The sequence below is a fragment of the Elaeis guineensis genome, chromosome 3 (assembly GCF_000442705.2).
Source record: "Elaeis guineensis isolate ETL-2024a chromosome 3, EG11, whole genome shotgun sequence".
NCBI lineage: Eukaryota > Viridiplantae > Streptophyta > Magnoliopsida > Arecales > Arecaceae > Elaeis > Elaeis guineensis.
In genome coordinates, this window is record NC_025995.2 from 110,803,833 (window position 1) to 110,831,802 (window position 27,970).

A 27,970-nucleotide genomic window follows, 5' to 3' on the forward strand; every position below is an offset into this window, starting at 1 on the left:
GTGGTGCACAAATTTTTTTTTTATAGTGATCAGTCATCGTATAGCACAGGTTTGGATTACAATTGTTCATAGGTCAGATCGAACCGTGGTCGGGTTGGATCTTACCCAAAAGTCAATATAATTTTTAAGACCCAACCCGGCTTGGCCTGGCCCAGCTTTCAGCTTACCTTCTACGCCCACTTTTATTTGGATTTTAGGTTTCAAGCATCATGATCATTTCTATGCTAAAAAATAAATGAATAAATAAAAATACCAAACATACTTAAAAATATGATTGAAAAATACTAAATATAATAATTAAATATTATCAACAATCTACAACATATCTATTAACATATTAAGTTCACCTAGCAACAACAAGTGTCAAGTAAAACTACAAATAGATCAAACATAAGCAGATAAACCAAGCAAAATAAAAAATTGGACCAGGCTTTAATCTCAAGCCCGAGGTCGGTATGTTTATTTGACGGATCTATTTTCAAGTCATGGTCTGGTGGGCCTACATCTCTGGCCCGAGCATGCTCAGAAATCTTCGTGCCCGAGCAGGCCGGCTGGGCAGTCTGATCTCCGATCAACTAAGTAGGTTGGATATGGCCCAACTTAACATCCTGTTCTTTATGTGTTTGCATTTAATACTTAGTCATGGAACGTTTCATCTTTGTACGGTAAACATTCAAGATTAAGCCATGTACATTTTTACACCTTCATTTTGCATATACTTAGGTTTATTTAGTGTGCACCCTTGTTTCTACATGGACTTGTGCACATTTCTGAGGATCAAACACTAGTTGTTAAGCAATTTAAGAATTAAATGGCAATGATTGCAAACAAAGAACTAGTTGTTGATCATTTTCTCTAAACCGTTGGATAGAGAAGGCATGCCATGTTTGTGTTTCTTGGTTAAGTTAAACGTTTGCAGTTCTTGAAAAATCGTGCAGGAAAAAAAATGTAGAGGGATTGGTTTCTAAGAAATTGTTGTTTCATATTTTTAAAACATAAAAGCTAAACAATTGAATATTTAGTAATAGTATATTTAAGGCTTGGGGTTTCTACTATTAAACCTCTCTCCAATCTAAAGGGTTTGGGAAAATCTGGATTCGTTAGTTCTTGCCTTTATTAACGATAGTTTGTGCAACAAGTTTCATGTTGTTCGACGTCAAAAATGACCTTCCAGCATTCACAACAACTTGATACTCTGCAGCTTCTCTCAGTATCAGTGAATGCCGCCTATGATGGGTTGGTACGGTTTTTAGGATCATCGGGCCCATATTTTCTACATGCTTATTCTTGGAAGGGAATGGATCCTCCATCATATTCAAAATATCATAGAATGTTGTGTATGATTAGATATTGCTCATAATGAAATAGATGGCCGCACATTAGCATGTGTCAGAGTATTAAAAAAAAAATTATAAATTTTAAAAATATTTAGACAGTTTGAACGGAATGTGCGACGGTATCCAATCATGTATAGCATCCTATGATATTTTTTAAATACTGCAAAAAATCCCAATCCTTCTTGAGACCCCAACACCAGTATGTGCCCAATTTGGTAGCCTCCTTTGCAATTGGGAGAGCAAAAACCGGTGAGCAACAGATCGGCCAAGATCACCGGCCTTAAATGATTTATGACCTTGCCAAGGGAACTAACTCTCTATCGTCCTGGTCCAGTCTGTATCGAAGTTACATGAATCGAGTTAGTGGTGACATAGCAAATAGTAGATGGTGAAGTTGAGCTGGACATTGTTTGATGGATTATTTGGGTGTCTAGATCTTTTCACTTTTTTATAGACATAAAGCATTGAAACAATTTTATGTTTTCATGAAATTTTTACTAGTTACTGAGTTCTGTATTTAGACTTACCATAAATCATGTTCAAATTTTGCATTAATAGATACATATATTCTAAGTGTTGGTGGAGAAAATAAGGAAAATATAAATTTATTGATTTTAAATTTTTGCTTACCAAAACATGCTTATCTACTTTTTGTTGCAAAAAATAAAAAGCTATGGTTAGCAAACATGACTCTATTGTTAGCAATTGAGACAAAAAAAACACAACCAAATTTTTTACTTTTAGATTTTTCAGAAAAGAAAAGTGGCAGCAACGCTAAATGATGCTTTATCTTCTGGCTTCTCCTCCTCCTATAATGTATAAGCAACACCAAATATATCTATGGCTAAAGAAACAAACCTCCTATGTCATCCAAGACCCAAGGCATTATATCTACTTAAGCTCACAAGGCGGTTGCTTGTTCACTGGCTTATTTTAAACGCAAGTAGCACCACTATGTCTTTTTGGACAAAATACAGTGTTTCTTATTATATATAATTTTTTAGAAAAATAGGTCTTGTTGGGACATCAAAATCACTTATCCAGTGATAAGTCCTTGACGGTGTTGAATCTTTAAGAAAGAAAAGGCAACACTATGTTGGGGAAAATTTTGTAGGTGTTGCAGGGCAGATGATCTCAGAATTTGATAATAACCCTTCCAAAGGTGATTCACCATCCTATAGATCAAGTTTTCTTAAAATAGAAAATATTTTCATATGCACTCTCTTCCTGATCAATTCTTTTTAGATTTTTTTTATTATGAAATATATATTCGATGAAGACTCCATTTTCATTCTCTAGTATCCTGTGTAGGACTAGCAAAATATGATCCAATCTTTCAATCTGACTCGCATTTGATCCACCTTAAATAAGTTCGAATTTAATTTAAATGGATTCAGATCATAAACGAATTCATTTATTTAATCTATTTAATTATTTAGATCGAATTTAAATTTTATTTTTTAATTTATTAAATTTATTTATTAAATAGATGATCAAAATTTTTATTAGATACCTATTTAAAATCCATCCAATTGAAAATCATCAAAACTGTTTAAAATTTGAAATCACACGTTTAGCTCGGAAGTCGTGACCAATGTGATGACTAATCCCCGTGAGATAGTGCACAGTAGACTATGGATAACAGGATCCTTCCCTTTTTTTTTTTTCCTCCGCATGGAAGTGGATAATAGACCCATCTCTTTTTTTTCCTGCCTCACGGAAGTGATCATAGTAAATTTTTTTATTTTTTTCCATCTTGCTCGTTCCATGACCACAGTGAACTTTTTTTTTTTTCTCTTAGTTCCATGACCAAAATGGCACTACCGTCTCTCTCTCTGTCTCTTATTCCGTCTATCTCCTTCAATCCTTACGTTTCTTCCTTCGGTCCTTCCTACCCCAACGGCAGCCAACTAAGCTCCCTTCTCCTCTTCCGTGTTCCCGATTTGTCGCTATCGTTCTTTTTTTTTTTTTGTTAGGATACCGAAGGGATAGTGGAGAGTCCTCAGAGGAGCAGTAGCCCATCGAGGAATTAAGGTTGGGATGGATGCAGTCGGGAACGAGGCGGAGCAGTGGTGATCAAGAGTGACGTGGGCGGAGAGGCGGCAAGAGTGGAGTCGAGCCGTCGAGGCAACTAGAGAGGTCGGTGAGGGCGGAGAGACAGCCAAGGCGGACGAAAAAATTGGGGGGCTTGGTGAGGGGTTGCCAAGGGCAGCAACATGATCCCGGTAGGATTATTTATTCAATTTTAATTAATCTGATTCGGTCTGGATAGATCTGATTCAAAAAATAAAAAATAAAAAATAAAAAATCGATCTAAATAAAAAATAATTGAATCAGAATCAAATCGAGAATTTCGATCCGATTCGATTAACTATCGATTCAGTTCGAATCAATTATTCAATTTTTTTATAATTTTTTTATTTTTATTTATTTATTTTTGATACATTATATTGAAATAATTATTATCGATTCATTGTTATTTTGTTACATTGTATTTAATTAAATTCAGAATCGATTGAATTTATTATTTGATAATTTTTTATATTAAAAATTAAAAATTAATAAATAATAATATATTAGTAATTGATAAATAATAAATTAATAATAAATGAAATGTAACATATCAAAAATCATATTATGTATAATACAAACAAGCAATCAAGCATCACAGTCAATCATCCATTCACGTAACCAACAAATTCTTAAAATAGTAAACAACATAAATTTAAATTATGATTTTAATTTTCGGTTCGATTTTTAGGTTTTCAGTTTTTAACTGAATCGAACCAAAAATCAAAATTTTTGAAAATAAAAATCAAAAATCAAATCGAGCTATATTCGGTTTGGTTTCGATTTGATTTTTTGATTCAATTCGAATTGATTTTCGGTCTGAAATCGAATCATGAACAGCCTTAGTCCTCGATGTGGTCATTAGCATGGGTGGAGCACAGGAGCAAAAAAATAAAGGGGAGAGCTCCTCTTCCTCCTCGTGATTCATCTTTTGATTTTTATCTGAGCAGCGGCGTTACTCGCTAGACTCCCTTATTAGCTGGAGTTTGGCCTTATGTCTGTTGTTCCTTTCGATATATATATATTTTTTTGATAGGGTCGGATGGGACTCGATTAAAATGATTGTATTGGATAACCTATTTATTTAATAGAATAGGTTTAAGTTTCAGAATCTGATCCATTTTTTAAATAGATCAATTTTTTATTAAAATTTTTTTGACTTAACCTATATCGGATTCAATCCATTTATTCCCAATCCGATTCAATTGTCACTACTAATCCTGTGATTATATGCTATAAGCAGGGGCACATCATCTCAACATCTATTTGAGGTTGCTTATCTGGCATGGCTCAAGGATTTCCCGATGATCCAAATTGGCCTAAGATATATGAAATGATAAAGCTATAAAGAACACATTTTGCTTAAATTGAGCTTGATTCTGTAAGCGTTTTAGTGATGATATAATATTCTTCAAAAAATATATTATAATTAATGTATAATGGGCTGACCCTTGAACGCTCCGCCCATCCATCCACTGATCCATGGGAAACTTGGCTATCCAAAAATGCGAAAGCCGACACAGGGAACAAAGAGTCGTCATGATCTGACGTCATTGGCAAGATGCTAGAAATGTTGTCGAACAGAAAAGACCAACCACTCGGGTCCCATCGGAAACCGATTCTTTTGAGAAGTTCCATTTTGCAGCCACATTCGACAACCACTCTCTAAAGCATGTACGTGTGGCAATTATATCGGAACGAATTATAAATAAATTAGATTATAAATAAATTAAATTAAATAAATATTAATATAAATTTAATTTATTTATTAAATAAATTAAAATTTTAAATTTAAATTTAATATATTTATTAAATAGATAATTCGAATCAATTCATTTAATTTATTTATTAAATATATTAAATTAGATAAACGGATTAAACAGATTAAACGGATTAAACAGGTTAAATAGATCAGATTAAATAAATTAAAAATAAGTTAAACAAATTTTAAATAGATTAAATAGATCTTAAATAGATTAAATAAATTAAATAGATCAGATTAAATGGATCGGAAATAGATTAAACAAATTAAATGGATTATCTGACTCAATCTGATTTGGATATTAAACGAATTAAATGGATCAAATATCTAAAACTCAAATTCAATCTACTTATTAAATAAATTAAATTGATCGATTCATTTATGATCCACATCAGTTGAGTCTACATTCAAATCTGTTTATGATGGATCGAATATGGATCAGATTGGTGAATTAAATTATATTTAATGGGTTCTAATTATATCTGCATGGGAATAATTTCAATATCATGATTAAAGAATCTTCTAGCGTGGAAAGTATAGGAATCATTCCTTGGCCACCAGAGTAATCTTCCCTTTTTAATCAATGCTTCCCATGGCAGGAGCGTTCCAATCAAGGCCGGGAGAACTGAAACCCAGCAACAATGGTACAAAAGACCATGCAGCGGACCTTCAAGAGCACCGCCAATCTCGCCAACCTCCTTCCCACGGGCACGGTCCTCACCTTCCAAGTCCTGTCCCCCACCTGCACCAACCTCGGCCGCTGCACCGGTGTCAACCGGACCGCGACCGCATGCCTCGTGGCCCTCTGCGGTCTGTCATGCTTCATCCTAAACTTCACCGACAGCTTCCATGATCCGGAGGCCGCCGAGGGGAAGGTGCACTATGGGCTGGCCACCTTCAGGGGCCTGTGGGTCTTCGATGACGCCGTGCCTCGTGAACCGGACAAGTTTCGAATAGGGTTCAGGGACTTTGTCCATGCTTTTATGTCGGTGTTGGTCTTCATGGCGGTGGTCCTGTGTGAAAAGAGCGTGGTCTCGTGTTTCTACCCGTTCCGCTCGGAGAATATGGAGCAGCTGCTCGCCATGCTGCCGGTTGCGATCGGAGTGCTGGGGAGTGCGCTGTTTGTTGTTTTGCCAACCACCCGCCATGGAATCGGCTTCCCACAATCTCCTCCTCCTTGATGCTTTTGTCTTGATTTATGGACGAACCCATGCATCTTTCCGATTGTTCAAACTATGTAAGCAGTTGATGCATAGGTAATTAGCTAGTGTTTTTTTTTTTTTTTTGGCAGTAAAGTACTACGGATCTGTACACAATGTAAAGGGTATTGGAGTTGGACTCGTAAGTTGGCGGTTCTGCTGAGGTTGTAACCAGATAGGGCATGTGCTGAGCCTGTTAGACGTGGTGTTTGGATCATCATGCACTCTAATTCTATTCATGCGTTAGTGCCAGGGGTTCGGGTTTTATCTTTTGCAAGAAAAGAATGGTTCACCTTCTGTCACATCGTTAACCACTGGATTGTGCAATAGCTGCTTTGAGATCTGTGTAGATGGAGTAAAGAAAAAGGCCGTGCTTTGAGAGCTATGCTAGATGTGGTGCAATGGTTGATGTTGTAAAAAAACATCAATCATTCTTTCATGCCAAAGATACAACCCGAACTCTAGTATTAGGAGTGGAACATGTACCCATAATTTTACTTGTACAAATCCACTCCCGAATTGGAGGTTTGACAACTAACTAAGCAATTAATCCAGCTTAAACCAATCTACTTGACCAAAACCTGGTCAAATCCAGCTAAGCAAATCTGGCCTAACCCAAGTTTGTTGACCAAAACCTGAGCATGTTTATGGCCGGATAGAATCTAAAGTTCAAACAAATCAAAATAGGAGGTGATCATCAAGGTCGAGCAAATTCTGAACCCAACTTTGACCAATTTGTTGCATTTGCTTTTGGTTTCTTACTATGGGACTAAATGGACCCATTCAAATCTAATTTACCCCGTCTGGTCATTCTTGTATTTCAATTGACATCCAGCTCGTGGTCCAATTCTTGAAGGTAAGATTTCGTTTCTGCAAAGGAATAATTATTCTCATACAAGAACATCTTATTTGTGCTTCCAATCAGGCCCTTAATGAATAAACAGTGAGTTTGGACATAGACAAAGTCATAATTCGCCATTGGCAACCATGTAACCAGTCCATATGTGATTGTTTAATGTAATTTCAACTCACATGAATGCGGCTTGGGCATGGCTCTAATTGTCGTTTGTTGTGGTTTTAACTTTTAGGACCTAAATTAATTGGACATGATAAAAAGGCATTTCAGAAAAATCCCTTCAACTGAAGAGGGTATCATGACCATGATCTTGATCAGAAAAGAACAAACATCATGTCTATTTTTTCTAATAAAAAAAAATCGCTAACCGCTCCCAAAAGTCACTCATGTAAGGAGTGGAATCTCATTTACAAGCTAAAAGATTTTTCCTTTTTTTTTCCTTTTTTTTTTTTTTTTGTTTTTGGGGTTTTTTTCGTGGGAGGGGTTTGTAAGAGAAGCTACGAGAATTTTGAGTGGAAGTATAGATTATTCTACAACCACTACTCTTTGTTTGATGCTGCTTATGGTAGACGATTTTCCAAGGAATACTCTAAATTTGGAGCACAAATCTGAGAAAATTTTTAGTACAGAGAGAGTGTCTACACCGAGGAATTTTTCTGTGGAATGTGATTGATGAATCCCTCTCCAATAAGATAAAGCCCTCGTCTTTATGATGGACTCACGGAGCGCCCGCCGTCTCCAGAGGATAAGGAGTTAGCTAAACGGGGTCAGGAGAAAAATATCCATTGGACAACACTGGCGCGCATCCAAACGCCTCTCGTTTTCTTGCGGATAAGAGCAAAAGGATAGACGTTGCCTACACCCATAAATCTAAATTCAATTTTTCAATAAATATAAAAGACTATTGATAACTTCTCTTTACGTTTTATTTCATTTTCTTGGTAAATTGATCCTGCATCTTTATGTGTTCTATGAAAAAAAGAAGCCTCCTCTTCTCTTCTGAGAGAATCCAAGTCCCCCAATCACAATTCAGAATCCCATTTGCCAATATATATCATAGAAGATTATTCTAAATAAAAGGATATTAACAAAGTTGTCTAATTTATTGTTTCAGCCAATTTGACAGGATTAGTGAGAAGTTGATCGTTTGAGATTACCTTTATCTCAGGGAGGAAAAAAGTTGGGAAGTCAATTCATCACCTAATGGCTAAGATTGCAACAAAAAAAAACCTGTGTAAAGAAAAATGAAAAGAATAGTGGAATCTGAAAGACTGAGTTAGTACGGATGGTTGCATGCAAATTATGCGAACATAAGTATTGCCATTCAAAATGGTGCTCTCAATAAAGTCCTTAATTATTGGGAGTGTCCCATATGCTTGCAAATAAACCAGGCTAAAGTTGTGCACATTGGTGTCATCTGCACATCGTCTTCACTCTATAGACCTTATATTAAATTATCTATCATTTGTTAGGTATATTCATATAATTAAAGCTATGTGGGAGCATGCAAGACAACAAGAACTAAAATAGATCCAACCATTTGTTCAATCTCCAATTGTTCATCAGTGGATTAATGATATTACTTGGTTAATTAGAAAGACTATAGGAAGAAAAGGAGAGGTACAGGAATGAAAGGGAGAAGATGCTGGTTAAATCATCTTTGATTTGAGCTAGTTTCATATCTGACTTGGTCCAACTAAGTCAGAACAAAAATAACAATTTAAAAAAAAAAAATAAAACTAGAGAGATTGGGAATTTGTTCGCAACCTATTAGTAATTTGTTGGTGCCTATCATCAAGAAAATACCTTAAATATTTTAACTTATCAAATAGATTGATATTCCTTAGTTTTTTAAACGCATACCGTAACAACTCCATAATTGGTACAAAAGGGATTTGAATTTATGACCATGAACAAATCTAAACCTTGATATCATATGAAAATCTGAGTGTTGAACTGATTAGAAAGTGATCAATATATTGGTGAGGATTAACAAAGAATTTGCTGAAGATGGTAATCCTTTAAAAAATGTGCCGTACCATATCATTGATCTGCATAAGAATGCAGACAAAGGTAAGCCGGACTCGGGTCATCCATTTGCACTGTGATGAACTAGAAAAAAAAAAAAAAAAAAAAAAAAACAATTTTGTTATTCGTGTGGCCATAGATACCATATATTTGCTGCCGCATGGAAACTTTACACGGACGTGTGCAAAACTGGTAATAAAAACAAGCTCCAATAGTGACCACGCCCCTCGATGCCGGTATGCGCACGATGAGTCGCTGTCCGGCCTCATCTCCCTCTCCTCCACCCAAATCATTCCATTCTCCCCAACAAAAACTTATCGACCCCACTCCCTCTCCCTCTTCTCTCCACACCCCAACTCCACCCACCTTCTAGATGGCGTCGACCGGCGCTCTATCCGGCACCGGCACCGGCAGCGGCCTTTCCGGCCTCCTCCGCCTCCGCCAGACGGCGAGGGAACCCACATACGCTGCCTACGCCACCACCCGCCCCGCTGGCTCCGTCACCGACGGCGGCAACCTCATCTGGGGCCGACAGCTCCGGCCGGCGATCCTCCTCGAGAGGTCCGCCGTTCTGGCTAGAATCCCCGCTGGGAGGAGAGACCTCCTCCGGCCTGTCTCCGCCGCCGCGTCCTCTCCGGCCGAAGGAAGCGATTCCGCCGGGTGAGGTCCGTTTCCTCCGTGGCAAAACTCGGCCGCCCAGGCCGATTCACCTCACCCCCCAACTCCCCTCTTTCTTTCAGCTGGAAAAAGAAAATGAAATTTTAAAGCAGAAATTCTACGCTAAGTTTCCTATTTGGGATTTTCCCCCATTTCAGGGAAGCGAAGGTCGCGCCGGCAAGCTTCGCGGCCAAATACCCGGCTCTGGTCACCGGCTTCTTCTTCTTCATGTGGTACGGTTACCGTTACTCTATACTTTATTCTGGTCATCTGATCTAAAATCACGGATGTGGATGGAATCAACGTTCATGCCATTGTTGGCGTATCGCAGGTACTTCTTGAACGTGATATTCAACATCCTCAACAAGAAGATCTACAATTATTTTCCTTATCCCTAGTAAGTTTGCGTGTATTATTTGTGCGGATCCCATATTGTTCTTTTGGAAATACGAGGTCAGAAGTATGGCGGTGCACTGACCGCAGTTCTGTATTTCCGGTTTGGCAGCTTCGTGTCCGTGGTACATCTGTTCGTAGGGGTGGTATACTGTCTGGTAAGCTGGGCCGTCGGCCTCCCCAAGCGCGCTGTAAGTTTTTCCGTCCAACACCCATTGCACGAGTGCAAGCTGAGATTTTTTTTTTCTTTTTTATTTTAAATAGTACTGTGCTTGTCGTAAAGTAGCAGACTTTGTCCTTGACTGCCACGTGGTGCACTGCTTGGTTGAAGATCTCGATGTTACCGCTCTGGTGCGGAAGCATGCAAGATAAAGAATATTTGATGATTTATTTAGTATTTAATATTATTAAGTATTTCGCTGCCACGTATGGGTGGGATCAGGTATTCGGGTCAGGATACGAATCCTGGAACGAAACGTGTACGCCAGGAGCGGACATGTGGTCACCATGCTTTCAGTTTTGGATCACGTCGGCCGACGTGAAAATAACCGGGCAACTGAACTCGCGCGCTTTTTTTGCTTTGTCCATATTCGTGCATTGTTACGCGCCCCAACGCAAGAACCAACCTTTCCCGATCGAACACGGCGCCTAATTAATGGCCCAAACCTCGCGAGTCATACTGACACATGTGGGAGTGCAAACGATTGGTTGTTGGTTAAGTGACTACGAGGCTTTTTTGATTGCAGCCAAGAGAAATTTTTTATACATCGCATGCACGTAAAAAAAAAAAAATTATTTTATTTAATTAAATTATATAATTATTATTTTTTAATATATATTTAATATTTATAATTTTATTTTTAAATATTTATTATTTTTTGAAAAAATTATGAAATTCTGTGAGGATATTATGACATCTTATGGTAAAATTATAACTTTCTGCACAGAATATCATAATTTTTTTATAAAATATTATTAAAAAAATTTATTTCGTCATTTAAAAATTTATAAAATTTTTAAATGATAAAAATATTTTTATTAAAATTATAATATTTTATGAAAAATTATAACATTCTGTGCAGGAAGTCATAATTTTATCGCAGGATGTTACCACATGATGTTATAGTTTTTTAAAAAAAAAATATTTTCATCATTCAAAATTTCAAACGAAAAATGAAACTGCAGACATTAAATGTGATGCTTACGTGGCCCAATCAGATGAGGCGATGCATTTTTTTCTATATCGCATGCGGTATACAAAGAATTTTCCTTGCAATGGATTGCCTGAGTGGGTCAGAGCAGATTAGTTATTTATTAGATAGGATTGTTTTTATTGTAACTAAAAATTTTTGTTTTTAGAAAATAATCGTTAAATTTCACATGATGAGAGATATACATCATTTGTTTCGAGAAGGCCAATCTTATGTATGACATTTTTTTTTCCATCAATGAGATCTAAAAGTTTTTATATGGTTTAAGTTTGAGGTTGAAACCGAACAACTTTTATTTGACAGTAGATGGTGGAACCTATGTCACAATGATTCTAAATTTAATTAAAATTTAAAAAATTTGAGTTTAATATATGAAAGTGTTTCATTTAATGTAAAAAAGAAATGGCAACAGTGATTGCATAAATTATTCAGACATATGGTCTGTTAAGCCATTCTTCCTAATATTGGGGATGTCTATCCAGGACCTTATCTCCACAGGATCTTTTCGATACCACGCGTCGCAGCAGAAAGAAAGAAGAAATAAAACAAAAACAATCAAATATGTGGATCAACCAAAAAAAGACTCGCCTCCATGGGGCATGCAAGCTTCACTACAAGAAAAGAAAAAAATTACAAGAGGAGATCACACTCTCAACCCTCGTACATCCAATCTCTCTCTCACAAGAAGCTTTTTCTCACCAAAGCTCTCTTTTTAGAAATATCCTCTGAATTCCTGAAGCGATCGCTGTCCGCTGCCTGACAGTCTGCCCGAAGCACCCTACTCCTGCTTTCTATCGGCACCTCGTCTCTGCTGCTCTGGATCCTCTGGCGAACAATCAATCACTGTTAACGTCTCTGTTATGTGAACAGGGGCTTTAAAGCCCTGAATTCGAGTGGAAATAAGAGTCATGGACTCTTTACAGCATCCAAATAGGTCCCTGAACCATCAGATCAAGACTGGCAATGCTCCAGGCCGTCTGATCGCGTAATCGGTTCACGAAAAATCCTATAAACCATGAGAAATCATAGAAAAACGCCCGCCGGTCTATGGTAGATTGCGAAAACCAAGAGAAAACGCCCTTTCTGTCCACGCGGGTCCCCGTGGACCGCCGGTCCATGCACTGTGTGTGGACAGTGTAGAAAAAACTTGCGCGGGCCGTGCAGCGCACCCGTGTGGGCCTGGGCATCACCCGCGTGTGCGCTCGGTCCCGGGTCGTGAACCACGAGCACCCGAGCGTCCACGCGGTCGGGCCGTGCATGGTCGCACCACCACGGCCTCCGCTGCTCCGATTTTCATGCCATCTTCTATCGAGCATATCTCTTTCATCCGATCTCCGTTTGGGCTGATCTTGAGCTCGTTGGACTCCGTTCAGGCTGATCTTGGGCTCGTTGGACTCCATTCGTCGTCGTGAACCTCGCTGTGGGTTCAGTGTAAACCGACTCTCGAGATATCAAATTCTAACACCCAAAACTCCTAAATAACCCGTTTTGGATCAATTCCCATCATATTGAAATACTTCGGTATTTGTTTTGGTTTTGAATTTAGTCAACCTTAAGCCAATAAAATTGAGTAATGCTACACTCTTATAAAGAACACAAGAACATTCCTCTTGCTCGGTGCCATGGGGGATTGGTACAATTCATGGGTTTGTTGCCAAAGGTGGCAGATCGGTTGATTGTGGAGTTGCAAGTCACTGGTTGTGGGCCCGATATTTTTTTTTTTGTGCAATTCACGAATGCCTCCAAGAATTTTCCAATGAAATTTGTATATATCTTAACTAGTAGATGATAAAAGGACAAACGTATGCCCTATAATGGAATTATGTCTCAGTTTCAACTTTCTAAACACCAATACTACAGATTGCTAACTCTGTTCACAAGAGCCAAATAATTGACAAACATTTTACCACCTTGTTAATAAATTAAAACATTCATATGGCCTTTTTTGAAGTAAATGAGCATAGAATAAAGTATTGCAGAAATGCAATATAACAAAGATAAATACATGCAAGTTAAAAAATTGGTCATAATGTTCCCATTAATTCAGCGATCAAAGAAAACAATATATTAATTTTGAGGCATGTGACCTAGGTTAATCTGTTTCTATAGAGAAATCCTCTGAAGCATGATAAATTTAATTCCACTAGGTCACTACAGATCACATATCACAAACCAGCACAGAAATTTCTACCATACTCACAAAATATAGCCTTGTCCTGATATTGTCTAATATAGAATGGGTTTTCTATCCTTGGAACTAGTGGATTATAACTCTCAGTACCTGCATATGTGAGTTTGTGTGAGCTAACTTTGCCCATAGTGAGCTGACTTGCCTAACTACTCTTCCCCTGCCAACTGAGAAAATCCTATGCTGATCCCTGCTGTTTGAAACTAAGTTCTGTAATCTCCCACAGAAGATAGCGACGGAATTGCCGCAGTTTTTGTTAACATCACTGAAATTTGTTTCCTGAAGGATCTTCTGCAATGTCCCTTGACAAAGAGGAACTTGCAGAGCTGATGATACAACTTTTTTTTTTTTTTTTGAGAAGAACTGATGATACAACTTCAACATATCTTTTGACACAACTGCAACATACCTTTTGATAATAATCATGAATAACAGGATTTTCTTCAATTGATCCTGACCGAAGGTCCAATGAAATTTTTTGAGTGATGACCTATGGTTTTCTCATTTTACCACCAGGTCTTGAAGATGAATAAATATAGTATATGTGAGGCTGATATTTCATAAATAGATGCATTTATTGGTCACGTAGCACAGTTACCAAAAAATAGTCAACAGCAGCAATACTTTGATTTTTTTTTAATTGCTTAGTAGATGTGAATGTTAGTTTGAGGACTAGACTAATGTATGGTCCATTTGTACAGAGGGAATGACAAGTAGGTTAAATAAATTTCAAAGAATAAGGAACAACAAGCGAATTAGTGAATATAATTTCTTGGAAGTTGGAATAAGCTGAATCGTGAGGCTTTTGGTAGTAGTAGATACATTAGCTAATTGGTGTTTTAAAGGTAATAATCATGGTCAATGTTATATGTCTACTGGCGAAGGATTTTTGCCATGCAACGTAACCAGAGTTGGTCTTTTTGTAGCCCATTGACTCGAAACTCTTGAAGCTGCTTATCCCTGTTGCAGTATGTCATGCTTTGGGTCATGTGACCAGCAATGTATCATTTGCTGCTGTTGCAGTCTCATTTGCCCACACAATCAAAGGTAACCTCCCATCCGATGGATTTTGCTCCCGTTGCTTGTAGGAGTTTTCTTTAGTTAAGGCATTTGTTTTGTTACTTCTACATGCTCTTACTCAATGGACTTTATGTCAGCTCTGGAACCCTTCTTCAATGCGGCTGCTTCTCAATTCATCCTTGGACAGCAGATACCCTTTACACTGTGGTTATCCCTAGCGCCCGTTGTTATTGGTAATTTACTTTGTTATTATCATAGAATGCCTTTAGAACTTAATGAGAATTTTTTTTTCATCCAGTCACTTTAATGCCATATATATGGCAAGGTATGGCTCCATCTCGTTCAACTTCACTTTAGTGCTGGAATTGAGTATTTGGAATCTTTAAAATTGACATTTCATCATATAACTGTCATGTATGGTGACAATAGTTGTAATCCACATACATGTATTTTATGGCATTTCTCAAACATAATTTGACCTATTACTGGTTGTTCGCAAGCATCGTTATGCAGAAGAGTGAATACAGGCACATACACTAAAAAGAGTTGGAAAAAAACATGGTTTTTAAGAGTTTCTCCTGTCAAATATTTAGTTTATGGTATGCCATTCGTGCAGTACTGTGAGAAAGGTGAATCTTTGGAGCAAGAGCAAATAATTGTGCGCATTTTTTTACAATTATAGTCCTTGTCTTCTTTTTTTTTTCCCCTTATTTCTTTTTCTTTTTTTCGCTGGGGGCTAGTTGGGGGTCTGTGTTTATTAGATAACACTATAGCTAACAAAATGATCATATTTCCTTTTTTGTCTCAAGCATAAATCAAGTTAAAACATTTTCTAATTGCATATTTTAATATGATAAACTTTGAAAATTGCAGGTGTCTCAATGGCATCCCTCACAGAATTGTCATTCAATTGGACTGGCTTCATTAGTGCCATGATTTCAAACATTTCCTTCACTTACAGGAGCATCTATTCCAAGAAAGCGATGGTCTCTCTCTCTCTATCTATCTATCTTTCTCACCACCACCACCCCCCCCCCAAAAAAAAAAAAATGGCCACCACCCTCTTCGCATCCTTCCTGTTCCTTCACTTATGGAATCTATCTGATTCTTGCAGACCGACATGGACAGTACCAATATATATGCGTACATCTCAGTCATTGCTCTCATTGTTTGTATCCCTCCTGCAATCATTGTAAGTAAATTGTCCGAGTTAGTTGATGAAAATGATAATGTTAAATGCATTCTGCACCGTGTATTTAGGATCAAACCATTTAAGCATCAATTGTGGCATATGAAATCTCAATAGGAGAGTGCATCTTTTAAAGCAGATGTAAAAACAAAGCAAGCAATTATGAACTTGTTAATTGATGTTTTGCTTGTTTCATTGATGTAGAACTCCCTCTATATATTGACCCCATCTATTTGCACAGATACTTGGAACATTAAACGTGTTGAAATTAAAATTGGGAAAATAGTTTTCCTATGTAACTAACATACTCTACCACTTCTTTAAGCATTTCCAACCTGTTTGCCTCTGATAAACATTCATTTAATCCAAATCTTTACTAATTCATATGGGATTTTTTCAGAGTGCTCAGCTACCAATTTAACTCTGGGTGCTAAAATTCCTGGAATACTTTCTCTTCCTTCATGCCATTTTCTTAGTTTGGGAAATGCTTTACAACTTTGTATTGTTTGTCATTGTGTCGTCTCTTTGGCATGCACCTTTGAATGATGAATTAGGATTCACTAGCTTCCATGTTTTTGGAATTTTGCTTTGAAAGTTCAGTTGAACTCCTGATGTGGTAGCAGATTGACACAAAACATTTGTCTTCAATGCGCAGTAACTTTTTTGCTGTAGGTAATTGTTGAACTACATCAAAGTGGCGAATGTACTTTGTTAGTTTGTTGCTCTTCCTCACTGATTGTTCCTGTTTTGCAGCTTGAGGGGCCTCAACTGTTGCAACATGGTTTTAATGATGCAGTTGCTAAAGTAGGGCGGACAAAATTCATCTCGGATCTGTTCTGGGTGGGAATGTTTTATCACCTCTACAATCAGGTATTCGTTTGACAATGTGCACGCTAACTTTCATGTATCCAGAGTAAAAGCCACAGTTGACGCATATAGAAACATATGCATATGAGGCTTATTTCAACTTGAATTCCCAGTTGCATTTTGCGCCAGTAGCGGGTACTGGAAAACAGAACGTGATATAAGCATTCTCAGTAGGATCAAATTTGGGTCTATCTAATTTTAACCTTAGTACATAATGCTTAAAATTTTTTTGTGTTCTTGCAGTTGTAGTTTGCAGATATATATTTATGGAAGTATGATAAAAATATAACTAGGATCAAGCATTTTTTTCTTTGTGCTTCAATTATTTATCAGTCTGTGTGTAAGGTAGGTCCTACCATTGTTCTAGTGAAGCTTGAGCACTTTGTTGTGGTCTGAATTCTTTGTTGACCACGTTGGAACATGTTCATGTAGCCTACGCACCAGTTCGTAGTCATAAATTCTACAAAAAGCTAATCATGATCCCTTTGCCATTGTGAATTCTCAAGTATTCACAGTATATATAAATTAAATTTGTCTGCAAAATGAGATGTCCTTCTGTGTTAATTATACTTGAAAAACACTTATCACTTAGCATTTCCAGTGACTGGATTATCTTCTATGCTATCTAATATTATCCGTTGATACCTATCTCCACCTAAATTCGAATTTGTAATTCTAAATGCGGATATCCCATTCAGGCTGATCATGTTTATCCTGGAGTATTTTTCCTTTATAAATTTTGAGAATGTCGTTATGCATTATTTAAATGATGTGATTTATGTTTATATTGTTCATCTCCATCCTCTATGTTAGCTTTGCCTTTCTTACTTAATCTACTAATAGAATTACTTTCATGGATCTCCCAGCTGGCAACAAACACCTTGGAGCGAGTGGCTCCCCTCACTCATGCAGTTGGGAATGTGTTGAAACGTGTATTTGTAATTGGTTTCTCAATCATAGTCTTTGGTATGTGCAAGCATACGCCTTTTTGTTGATGCAGTATGCTCTAATTTATTTTTTTTCCATTCTAATTTGCTTTACTATTGATTTAACTCCTCTTCCTAATCTTAATTCTGAAAAAAGGAAACAAGATCACAATGCAGACAGGAATTGGAACTTGTATTGCAATTATAGGAGTTGCCATCTACTCATACATCAAGGCTAAGATGGAAGAGGAGAAAAGAGTAAGTATTAATGTTCCAGATTCATTTAACATTTGAATTGTTTTTCTTGTCTCTGTAAGAGAAGGAAGCAAATATAATTAACATTACAATTACCATTATATATTGTAATCTATCAGATTTCCTTAATGTCAATAACTTTTCTTTTAGCAGCCAACTTTTCTAGATGGTATGTCACAACTTAGAAGATTTATTAGCTTTTGAGCTTATTATTGAGTTTCCTACATGCGTGCTTGGATGAAATGTGAGGTTTTACGAATGCTTTTAAGACTGTGAAATCAACTTCCAGTACTGCTTTTCCAGTTCATAAGTAGGCCTGCTAAATAGCTCCAGACTGACATCAGGTTGGGTCGAACCATGCATTGAAACTATTTTGTTGCCTGAAAGTTCTAACAATTTTTCCTCCACTTGTATAACTTTGTGCAGCAAATGAAAACTGCATAAGCAGCAGAGCTGTCAAAATTGAAGACTGGGTATGGTGCTAGGTTTTGATGTTATAAGTGCCAGTAAAAAGAGGGGGAAAAGAATAATGGTGTGAGGCTGACTGCTGTATAAAGGTCATTTACTATTACATCTTCGTTCTTTTTCTTTTCTGCTGTTTGTTATTTAACATTGGACTAGAAACTATTGTTAATATACAAGCACAAAGAATAATTTGTTGCACCAAGTAACTTTAAAGAGAGCCACTTGTGTATGTAAAAATAAGAAGCGGATGCATCCCACCTTTAATCAAGGTTCTAGGAAAATTAGATTGCCTGTGCTTTTGCTGCAATGTTTGGCTTGATGCTTTGTTTGGATTGTAAAAGCTCAATAAAAACCATGATGTTGTAGCGAGCAATGGTATCAGCGCATCTATCTACTAGAAATGTTTTCATTTTTTCTTAGAAAAGGAAATTTATGGTCTATGTTCGGTTTCTTTTATATTGGCTTTCTACTTCTGGTTTGGTCAGCACAATCCTATTGTCAACAGAAGAGTAATGCTATGCATACCGTACAGCTATGTTCACACCCTCTTGTGCACTGATGCGGCAGCAGAAGTTTTTGAAGAGCATTGCTAAATAACAACTATTGCAAACAAGCAACCTGAGAAATAAAAGCTACTGTCTGAAAATTTTTACTGATAGCTGCCTAACAACCTAAAATACAATTAATTGAGCAGTATCCTTCATGTTTATGGCATGCACCTATGCTTGTCTTAGGTTATCATTTCTCATCTTTGAATTGCTTGAGCGCATTCTCTGATATTGTGATAATGTTATGTTGGCAACTTTGTTGCAGGGCAATATCGGTTTAGTTGTCATGCCGACATGTAAACGGTGCTAGTAAAATGTCAAAAAGTAGAATCTTTACCCAAAAAAATATGAAAAAGTATAACAAAGTTATGAACAAATGGATAATGATCAAGACATTACAGAAATAACACATCCATGGCAACATCGGTTTAGTTATGATGCCTACATATAAAATGTGCAAGTAAATTGTGCGAGTAAAATGTGAAAAAGTACAACAAAGTTATGGACAACGACCATGTCATCCCATAGTTGTTCAAATAGGGATAAATATTCGATTTACAGGGCGGTGGTATGTGCTTAAGGAAAATTCCCATTGATCATACCAGTTTGTAGCTCCTCAGAGGACAGTCCTAGATAAATGAGACAAGTGGATCCACTTATTAGTTGGGGTAATGGAGTTTTTTCCATGGCAAGAAGGTATCCGAGACAATCCGTTCCCTTCCGCTGTCCTCTCACCTAGCTCCTTGGAAAATCCATACCTTTTCTTCTTTGTTCCAGAAAAAGGTTCTTCTTTGAAGGGAAAAAAAAATCCCCACTCCTTCTCGGAAGCCATTGGCTGTGGCGTTGGTCCGCTCCTGTTAACCCCTCCATAGCCAGCCATTTCTGGATGTATTTTTGCAGCAATGGTAACTTCTATTTGGTCTTCCTCAACTTCGTTCACTGGGTTGTGAAATACAAGGGGTGGCGTCCACCGTGGGATTTGACCCGGTCCACTTGCGCCTGGTGCATTCAATAAGGAGACCTATAAAAGGACCTCCCGCTCCCAGGGTCCCACCGCTCCCGAGCTCTTCATCTCCCTCCCTCCCTCCCGCGTTCGAAACGGGGTGGTTTCTTCTTCTTTCCGACCGAATTGCTCCCGTCTCTTTCAAAGCACTTGGCCTTCTCCCCCGATTGTTCTCGGTGATCATTTCCGCAAGAAAATTTCCTCATCCTCTTCAGCATGTGTTCTTGGACCTCTCCTATCGTTCTTGGTGCTTCTTTTGATCGTTCTTGGGATCTCTCTGCAGATAATTTTGGTTTCCGACTTGGATTCCAACGGATGTTCCGCTGTTCCTTTTATTTCCCTATATATTTAGAAACTTATTGGAATAATTGGAGTTTTGACGGTAGGTATGTTGGGAGCGTCGCCAGCTTTCAAGGTTGATCAAATTAGGAGTGACTTACTGATCTGATGCAGTGGAACGTTATCAAGCTGTGGCAATAGTGGGTTCTAGGTGATCCAGGATTTCTTTTGAGAGTTGTGTGTCCAGACCAAATTGTTGAAAGTTTGTGTGTTCATGTTAGCCTATTTCGAATTGAGTACCTTGAGGGTTTCTTGAACCCACCTTCAGGTATTTCTTGAGTCTTTCGATCTTTGTCCTTCAATTTTTTCTCGCTTTTAACTGATACTTTATTAGGGCCTTTTTGCTCTCAATAGATGATCTGATCGATCTTTCTAAGTGCAAAGTTGGTTTCAGAAAGAAATATTCTCATTTATTTATTTATTTATTTATTTTAACTCAGGTGAGATGTATTCTAGTTTGAAATTTGCTCTATTGCTTTGATGGTTGATATAGTGTTATCACTGATCATAGTATCTACTACTGAATAATTTGTTTTCGAGGGATTACGTTTACATGAATAGACATGGCTTCTCTACTCTGTATTTTCATCAAGCTTCTCTAGAAATCTACATTTTTTTTTTTTTCAAAATAGTTGTAATATCAATTGTACATATGAGATTTTATTCTAACTGCATGCTTGTATATGTTTACGTGTTCAAAACTCCATACAAAAAGACTTCCTATCTATTTAAGTTCATAACAAATGAACAAAATGTTTGCCTTTAGCTTTCAACAATTCTGGATTCCCTTTCGAGAATTTACGAAACCATTGTTTTCTGAAATAAAGAATAAATATCTCCCTCGAGACATAGACAGCGATATGTTATTGTAAGATTAAAAAAATAAGACTCAATACAAAACATTAAGTGAAAAGACGTGAAGAATGGTGCATAAGATTCATAGGGAATAAGATGTGAGAAACAAATTACTTGGAGATTATATATAAAGTTCACATAGTTGATACCTAGTTTCATATCTTATGGAAGAGACTAATATGGAGCAGCCAGTCTCCAACAAACTAAATACTCACCGTAAAACGTTCACTAACTACAACTAACGTAAATTCTCAAAGTTACAAAATTGAGCTCAGAGCTGCAGGTTCTTGTGAGCCCCCTGAGAGCAAATCATAATTCATGATGTGGTTGTATTTACCGTTGCCGACCAAGTCTGGGCATTCTAACCATGCTGTTGCATTTAGATGACATAAACCTCACGCTGTCGCTGATCAACGTCATCTCCCCCGTTCTCAGATCATAACACAGCACTCTCTCCTTCTCTTTCGACTTCAACACCTTGGGCCTCACCCCGCGAGTTAGAGCTTGTCTCCTCCGTCGAGCGCCAGCGGCCGCAGAAACCCCGGCCCGCGAAAGCAGCCGTTTACAAAAGCTCTTGCTCCTCAGCCTTATGGGGTGGCAGAATCTAGCAAACACTTCCGGATTCCTTCTGACCATTGTTTTGAAGCTTGCCTTGTGCCTCCTCACCCAATTCCCGCTGCTGCCATTCGCCATCACGAACGCCTCTACCTCGTCGTTCCAGGTCTGAGTGCACGTCAGTACGTACTTGACCCTCCCACACGTCGATCTGATGCTGGCTCCCACTCGATGGTTTCTCAGGCAATGGTATCCATCCTACAAGTTTCTTGGAGGGGTCGAACCAAATCAGATAGTGAAGGCAATCTCAGTATAAGACCCCTCCAGCAAACACCACTGTAGGTTCGCACGACATGAGATCATCGACGAGGACCCTCTGGCACGAGACCGTCCACTGTTGGGTATCGGAGGTGAAGACATGAAACCGATACTGGGTCTTGAGATATCCCTCGATAAAAGGATGGCGACGATGGAGGCAGACCAGAGCGTAACGCTAGCTTCGGAGAGTTGGACAGGTCGAAGGCTAGCCCGACTAAGAGGCCGTGATATTTGGCTGCAGGAATGAGATGGGCCTTCTTGGTTACGGGATTGAAAATGTAGAGCACATTGAAGCTGGGAAAAAACCCATCAAAACGGTTGAGGTCGGGAACGCTGACGCCGTAGCACAGGAGACCGCTAGTAGAGGCCACGAGTTTGAGGCGATAGGAATGAAAAGTGAAGCAAAGGGAGGGATGGGGAATGCCAATTTGGGTGTCCGGGTCTGAAAGGAACTCGAGATCGGAGGAGCCGAGTTAGATGAAGCCGGAGGAGGCGGGGGAAGGGTGCAGGGACTGATCAACAGCGAAGAGGGGATCGCCAGAGATGAGGGCATGCCAGCTCTTGGACACAAACTTGAACCTGACGAGAGACTTGAAGGAGAGACGTGGGAGGATGTTGAAGCGAAGAATGTCATGTGGAACGGACAAGCTTCGTGCTGCTTCCTGACTCCGGGCCTTCTTGCTCCTGGATTCCATGACGATGAACAGATAGTATGAAGACCAAGGAGCAAGTAGTCGGGGACTTTATAGTGTCGCTTTCCTGATAGTAGGAGTTCGAATTCTACCGGGAAAGGACCACAGAATCCAATACCTTGACAAACGAGGATTCCAACTACTGTTCGTCTACCGTTCGAAGTCGACGCAGTGTAGGACTTTAGATGCTTCCTCACACCGCTATCAAAGATTGATGGAGAAACGTGGTCCATTTCAGAGTTTGAAATTATGGTGGGGCCCGTTAGACGTGCTGCGCTCGGCCGATTGAAAGCCAGTAGCGGATGTACTAAGACAGTGCTTTTACTCCTGATTCTGTGACGCGTTGCAATCCAGTATCGCTTCTTTGAACTGCATTGAACTCAATAGGACAGTCAATCTCTTAAAGCAGCTATAAAAACAAAGCAAGCAATTATGGACTTGTTAATTTGTACCATGTTTTGCTTGCTTCGTTGACCATGTGGAACTCCCTCTATTTATTGAACCATCTATTTGCACGGATACTTGGAACAACATTAATCGTATTGAAATTAAAATTTGAAAAATAGATTTCCTATGTAACTAACATATTCTACCACTTCTTTAAGCATTTCCAACCAGTTTGCCTCTGATTCATATTCATTTAATCCAAATCTTTACTAATTCATATGGGATTTTTTCAGACTGCTCTGCTACCAATTTAATTGGGGGTACTAAAATTCCTGGAATACTCTCTCTGCTTTCATGCCATTTTCTTAGTTTGGGAAATGCTTTGCAACTTTGTCGTGTGTGCCGTTGCATTGTCTCCTTGAATTATAAATTACAACCACCCCTCCAAAAATTGGGTTGGGTTGGGTTCAGTCTGGTCCGCCCAATTTTAATCCCGGAACTCGTATACTGTATCCAACGAATGCGGGATGGCGGAACGGACTTTATGAAAAGAGTATTCATAATTACTTTCTTTATACGACTCGCGCCGTATCCCGTTGTATACTGCGTCTGCTCAGCGCTCCTGCAATAGAACTGGTCGTTTATATGTGATGATGACTTCCTACACGACTCACACCGTAATTCTTGTGGGCTACATAAAACGGCCTCCTCCTCCCAAGGTCAGAAGGTCCCCCCGCGCTCGAGCTATTCATCTCCCTCCCTCCCGCGTTCGAAACGGGGTGGGTTTCTTCTTCCTTCCGACCGAAGCTCCGGTCTCTTTCAAAGCACTTGGCCTTCTCCCCCGATTGTTTTTGGGGATTTTCGCAAGACAATTTCCTCTTCCTCTTCGGCATGTGTTCTTGGCCCTCTCCTCTCGTTCTTGGTGCTTCTTTTGATCGTTCTTGGGGTCTCTCTCAAGAAAATTCTTGGATTCCAACGGATGTTCCGCTGTTCTTTTTATTTCTCTATATATTTAGAATTTTATTAGAAGAATTGGAGTTTTGATGCTAGGTATCTTTGGAGCTTGATACCGTTCCACCTCATCAGATCAGGAAGTAACTCCTAATTTGATCAAGAAAATTTCCTCTTCCTCTTGCGTATGTGTTCTTGGCCCTCTCCTGTTGTTCTTGGTGCTTCTTTTGATCGTTGTTGGGATCTCTCTCAAGAAAATTTGGGTTTCCGATCTGGACTCCAACGGATGTTCCGCTGTTCTTTTTATTTCCCTATATATTGAGAAATTTATTAGAATAGTTGGAGTTTTGATGGTAGGTATCTTGGGAGCGTCGCGAGCTTTCAAGGGTGATGACATTATGGGTGACTTAGTAATCTGATCCGGTGGAACGTTATGAAGCTGTGGCAATAGTGGGTTCTAGGTGATCCAGTATTCCTTTTGAGAGTCATGTGTCCAGACAAAATTTTTGAAAGTTTGTGCGTTCATGTTAGCCTATTTCGAATTGAGCACCGTGAGGGTTTCTTAAACCCACCTTCAGGTATTTGTTTAGTCTTTCTTTATCCAATTTTTTCTCGCTTTTAATTGATACATTATTAGGGTTTTTTTGCTTACTATATATTATCTGATCGATCTTTCTGAGTGCAAATTTGGTTTCAGAAAGAAATGTTCCCGTTTGTTTATTTATTTTTTATTTTTTATAACTCAGGTGAGATGTATTCTAGTTTGAAATTTGCTTTTATGGCTTTGATAGTTGATATCATGTTATCACTGATTGTAGTATATGCTACTGAATATTTAATTTGTTTTCTAGGGACTATATTTAGATGAATAAACATGGCTTCTCTACTCTGTATTTGCCAAACTTAGTTTCAATTAGTTTGTATTATTTGCACTTTTACATCATCTGGTCTTTCTGCAATTCCGTTTTCTTTTTTTTTTTCCTTCCAGCTAAGTCATTTTTTTTAACTATCATTGCCTTCTTTATCGTTCCTGTTGCTGGGAATTTTCAATATTTTCCTCCAAATACTAGGTCTACAGAAATGAAGTTAGCTTCTCTTCTCTATGTGATCTAATTTTGTGAAATATTGTGCTGTAAATACTATTTTGGTGGTCTGTGATGATCTGATCTCCCTCCCCCCTCCCCCACCTCCCCACCCCCCGGCCAACTGCATTCTTGGTCATAATTATTATGCGGTGTCATGCTAAGCAATTCTGTGATGATAAAATTGTGTTTGTCGTAGAATATTAAGTTCTGTCTTCCTGCTAACTTCTATTTTGGTGCCTGAACATTTTATCAGTAACATTCTGAGCTATTTTATTATAATTTTCTATTTTTATTTCTTAATTTACTCAGTTGTTGATTTGAATTGGCTCTTGTATGCTACAAGAGATTGTTTCAGATTCATCACTCTTTTCCATGTCATATTTATTTTTCACTGAAATCAAATTTACAGTGTTATTCCCTACAAATCACTGGATCATTGCTATAGGAAGTTATCATTCATTCAGAGTTTATCTTTATGGACAAGTTGCATAAAAAGTTATGATAGATGGGAGGTTCTAGGGAGAGGGTGAATGTTGCAAGTGTTTGTGATTGTGTTTCAAGAACTTACATAAAATATAGTGCTGTTATTAACACTAAAACTTCCATATTTCTCTTTTTCCAAGCAAATCTGTCCATTCAGGTTGATATATGTTCATGTGTAAACAGACTCTGCCATGCAAGTTTTGCAAGTTTATGTAACATTTTGATAGCCTGTATTCTTCTATGATGTGTTTTACAAGTTAATGTAACATGACAGCCTATACTCTTCTATAATCTGCTGAGGTCAGTTTGTTGAATGTTCTTTACCATGACAAACTTCTCTAATTTATTTAACTGCTGAAAGTCATTGGAATTCTCACAACCAGTCTACCACATAATCTATTTAATCTTTGTTAAGCTACCCCAACATCTCCTCCTTGTCTCCCAACCTCTGTTACATGTGTTCTAAACATTCTTTTTTCATCTGTTAGTTTTGGCTATCTGTTCACTGCCTTTAAATCTTTTTTCCCCTATATAGATTTATAATAAATTTGGTAGTTGGTACAGTTAGATTTAAGGATTGCTGGTTAGTGTGGACCATGATTTCTTTCATGTGCTTTTCCGTTGCATTGTAATTTCTTAGTATTATATGGATGCCATTCTTCCTTAGAAAGTTCCCCGCTTAAAGCTCTTTAACTCTTATTGAGGGGTCTGTATTATTGAGGGGTCTGTATCCAAGATACTCATCATGTAAAATGACAACCTTCTAACGGATATTGGATGCTGATTAAAAATTCATGGTCTTTGAAGTGTTTTCAAATGGTACCAGACGAACTCAGTCAATGGTGACATTTGATTCTGTCTTCTGGGTTTTCAAATGCTTCTTTTTGAGGTCGGGTCAGGGTTATTACAATATGGTTTTCACTTGATAAATTGACTTCCTTCTTTTGCCTATCTTCATAAACTTTCTTGCCACCATCTGTTACTCTTTTTAATTATAAACATTTATGCTTTTTATTACCATATTTTTCCTCCTTGTGGAAACTTAGCCAAAATCTTTTTTGGACTAGCATGTTATGAATTTATAAATGTTAGAATAAACTGAACCCCTTTTTTTCTTATCCAATACTCATTTTTATATTCTTTCTTTATTCACACTCTCTTGCTATTAACCATTACTTTTTTTACTTATAAACATTTTAGAACTACTTTTTACTACCATGATTTTCCTCCCTACTTTTTTCCCTAGCAGAACTTTGCCAAAATCTTCTTGCATTTTTCACATGTTATAAATTGATAAATATCAGAACTAAATGATCCATCCATTTTCTTGCCAACCCATTTCACTGTATGGTTTTCACTCCATGGATTACTTTTATTTTTTCTACCTACCTTTATTCACGTTATCTTGCCATCGGCAGTTTCTCTTTTAATTATAGACGTTCTTAGACCGCTTCTTGTTAATGCTCCTTTCCCGCTTGACTTTTATCCAACAGAAACTTTGCCAAAATCTTCTTTTATTTTCACGTGTTATGTTCATCCAATACCCTTTCACAAGGTTTTCACTTCATGAATTTTCTTTTTCTTGCCCTTTTTTTATTTCATATTCTCTTGCCACCGGTAGTTACTCTTTTTAATTATAAATGTACTTGGCTTTTATCTGTTATTGTATTTTTCTTCTTAATTTTCCTTCAATGGAAACTCTATCAAAATCTTTTTGCTGTTTTATATATTATAAATTTATAAATGATAGAGATAAACATGCCGTCCATTTTCTTCATTTAATCCCTTTTCCGAATGGCTTTTACTTCACAGATTACTTCTTTCCTTTTCGTTCGTCTTTGTTCACACTTTTCACCACCAACCGTTACTATTTTCAATTATAGGCATTCTTGGATGGCTTTTTGTTAGTGTACTTTTCCTGTTTTTAGATCTTTCTCCAATGAAAACTGCACCAAAATCTTCTTGCACTTCTCCTGTGTTATAAATTTATAAATAAAAAAGGGCTCCCTGTTTGTTCTTCCCTACCCACAAAACCCCGACCTGTTTTCTTTTCATTTTTTAATCTTCTCTCTCTTCTTCTGGTTTGCTTTCTCTTGTCTGTGTTTTGAATATTTTGCCTTAGATGGAGCCTAGTGAAGAAAGCGAAGAAGAGGCTTCTGAAGGTCAGAAACATACCTCGAAGGCTAGCAGACAGATGAAGACTTTCTCCCAAGCGAATATCCTCGACAACGCCCATGATGGTTCTATTCTAGCTTTTTCTTTCCCCTTCTTTGAACATGGCTCTCGCTTTAAAAGATTTAATCAGTTTTGAGCTAGGTGTCTTATCAAATT

General features: G+C 37.9%; 3 protein-coding genes and 1 pseudogene across 31 annotated transcripts in view; 3 read left to right on the forward strand and 1 right to left on the reverse strand.

Annotated features, from left to right (window-relative positions):
* Positions 1–5,794: 5,794 nt before the first annotated feature.
* LOC105041523 (protein DMP6-like) lies at positions 5,795–6,670 on the forward strand. The gene has a single exon (XM_029263798.2). The coding sequence runs from the start codon at positions 5,811–5,813 to the stop codon at positions 6,348–6,350; it is 540 nt and encodes a 179-aa protein (XP_029119631.1). The 5' UTR covers positions 5,795–5,810; the 3' UTR covers positions 6,351–6,670.
* Positions 6,671–9,496: 2,826 nt separating this feature from the next.
* LOC105040952 (triose phosphate/phosphate translocator, chloroplastic) lies at positions 9,497–18,629 on the forward strand. 2 transcript variants are annotated; one of them, XM_010917719.4, is made up of 12 exons: positions 9,497–9,912; positions 10,068–10,142; positions 10,241–10,306; positions 10,415–10,493; positions 14,628–14,748; positions 14,859–14,954; positions 15,595–15,707; positions 15,836–15,913; positions 16,664–16,780; positions 17,644–17,743; positions 17,861–17,961; positions 18,385–18,629. In XM_010917719.4, the coding sequence occupies exons 1-12, from the start codon at positions 9,626–9,628 to the stop codon at positions 18,400–18,402; spliced, it is 1,251 nt and encodes a 416-aa protein (XP_010916021.1). In that variant the 5' UTR covers positions 9,497–9,625; the 3' UTR covers positions 18,403–18,629. The 2 variants fall into 2 exon arrangements, with proteins under 2 accessions (XP_010916021.1, XP_073110483.1); XM_073254382.1 differs by having other exon boundaries at positions 9,863–9,917.
* A 746-nt stretch (positions 18,630–19,375) lies between these two features.
* Positions 19,376–24,013, reverse strand: LOC105041522 (putative F-box protein At4g38870; annotated as a pseudogene).
* Positions 23,810–27,970, forward strand: part of LOC105040949 (homeobox-DDT domain protein RLT1-like) — a 29,941-nt gene continuing 25,780 nt past the window's right edge. For 26 of the 28 annotated variants that reach the window (XM_073254384.1, XM_073254395.1, XM_073254383.1 and 23 more), the window contains exons 1-2: positions 23,810–24,649; positions 27,762–27,879. In XM_073254384.1, the coding sequence (XP_073110485.1) occupies positions 27,762–27,879 (118 nt within the window). In that variant the 5' untranslated portion in view covers positions 23,810–24,649. The other 2 variants (XM_073254410.1, XM_073254385.1) reach the window with 2 other exon arrangements.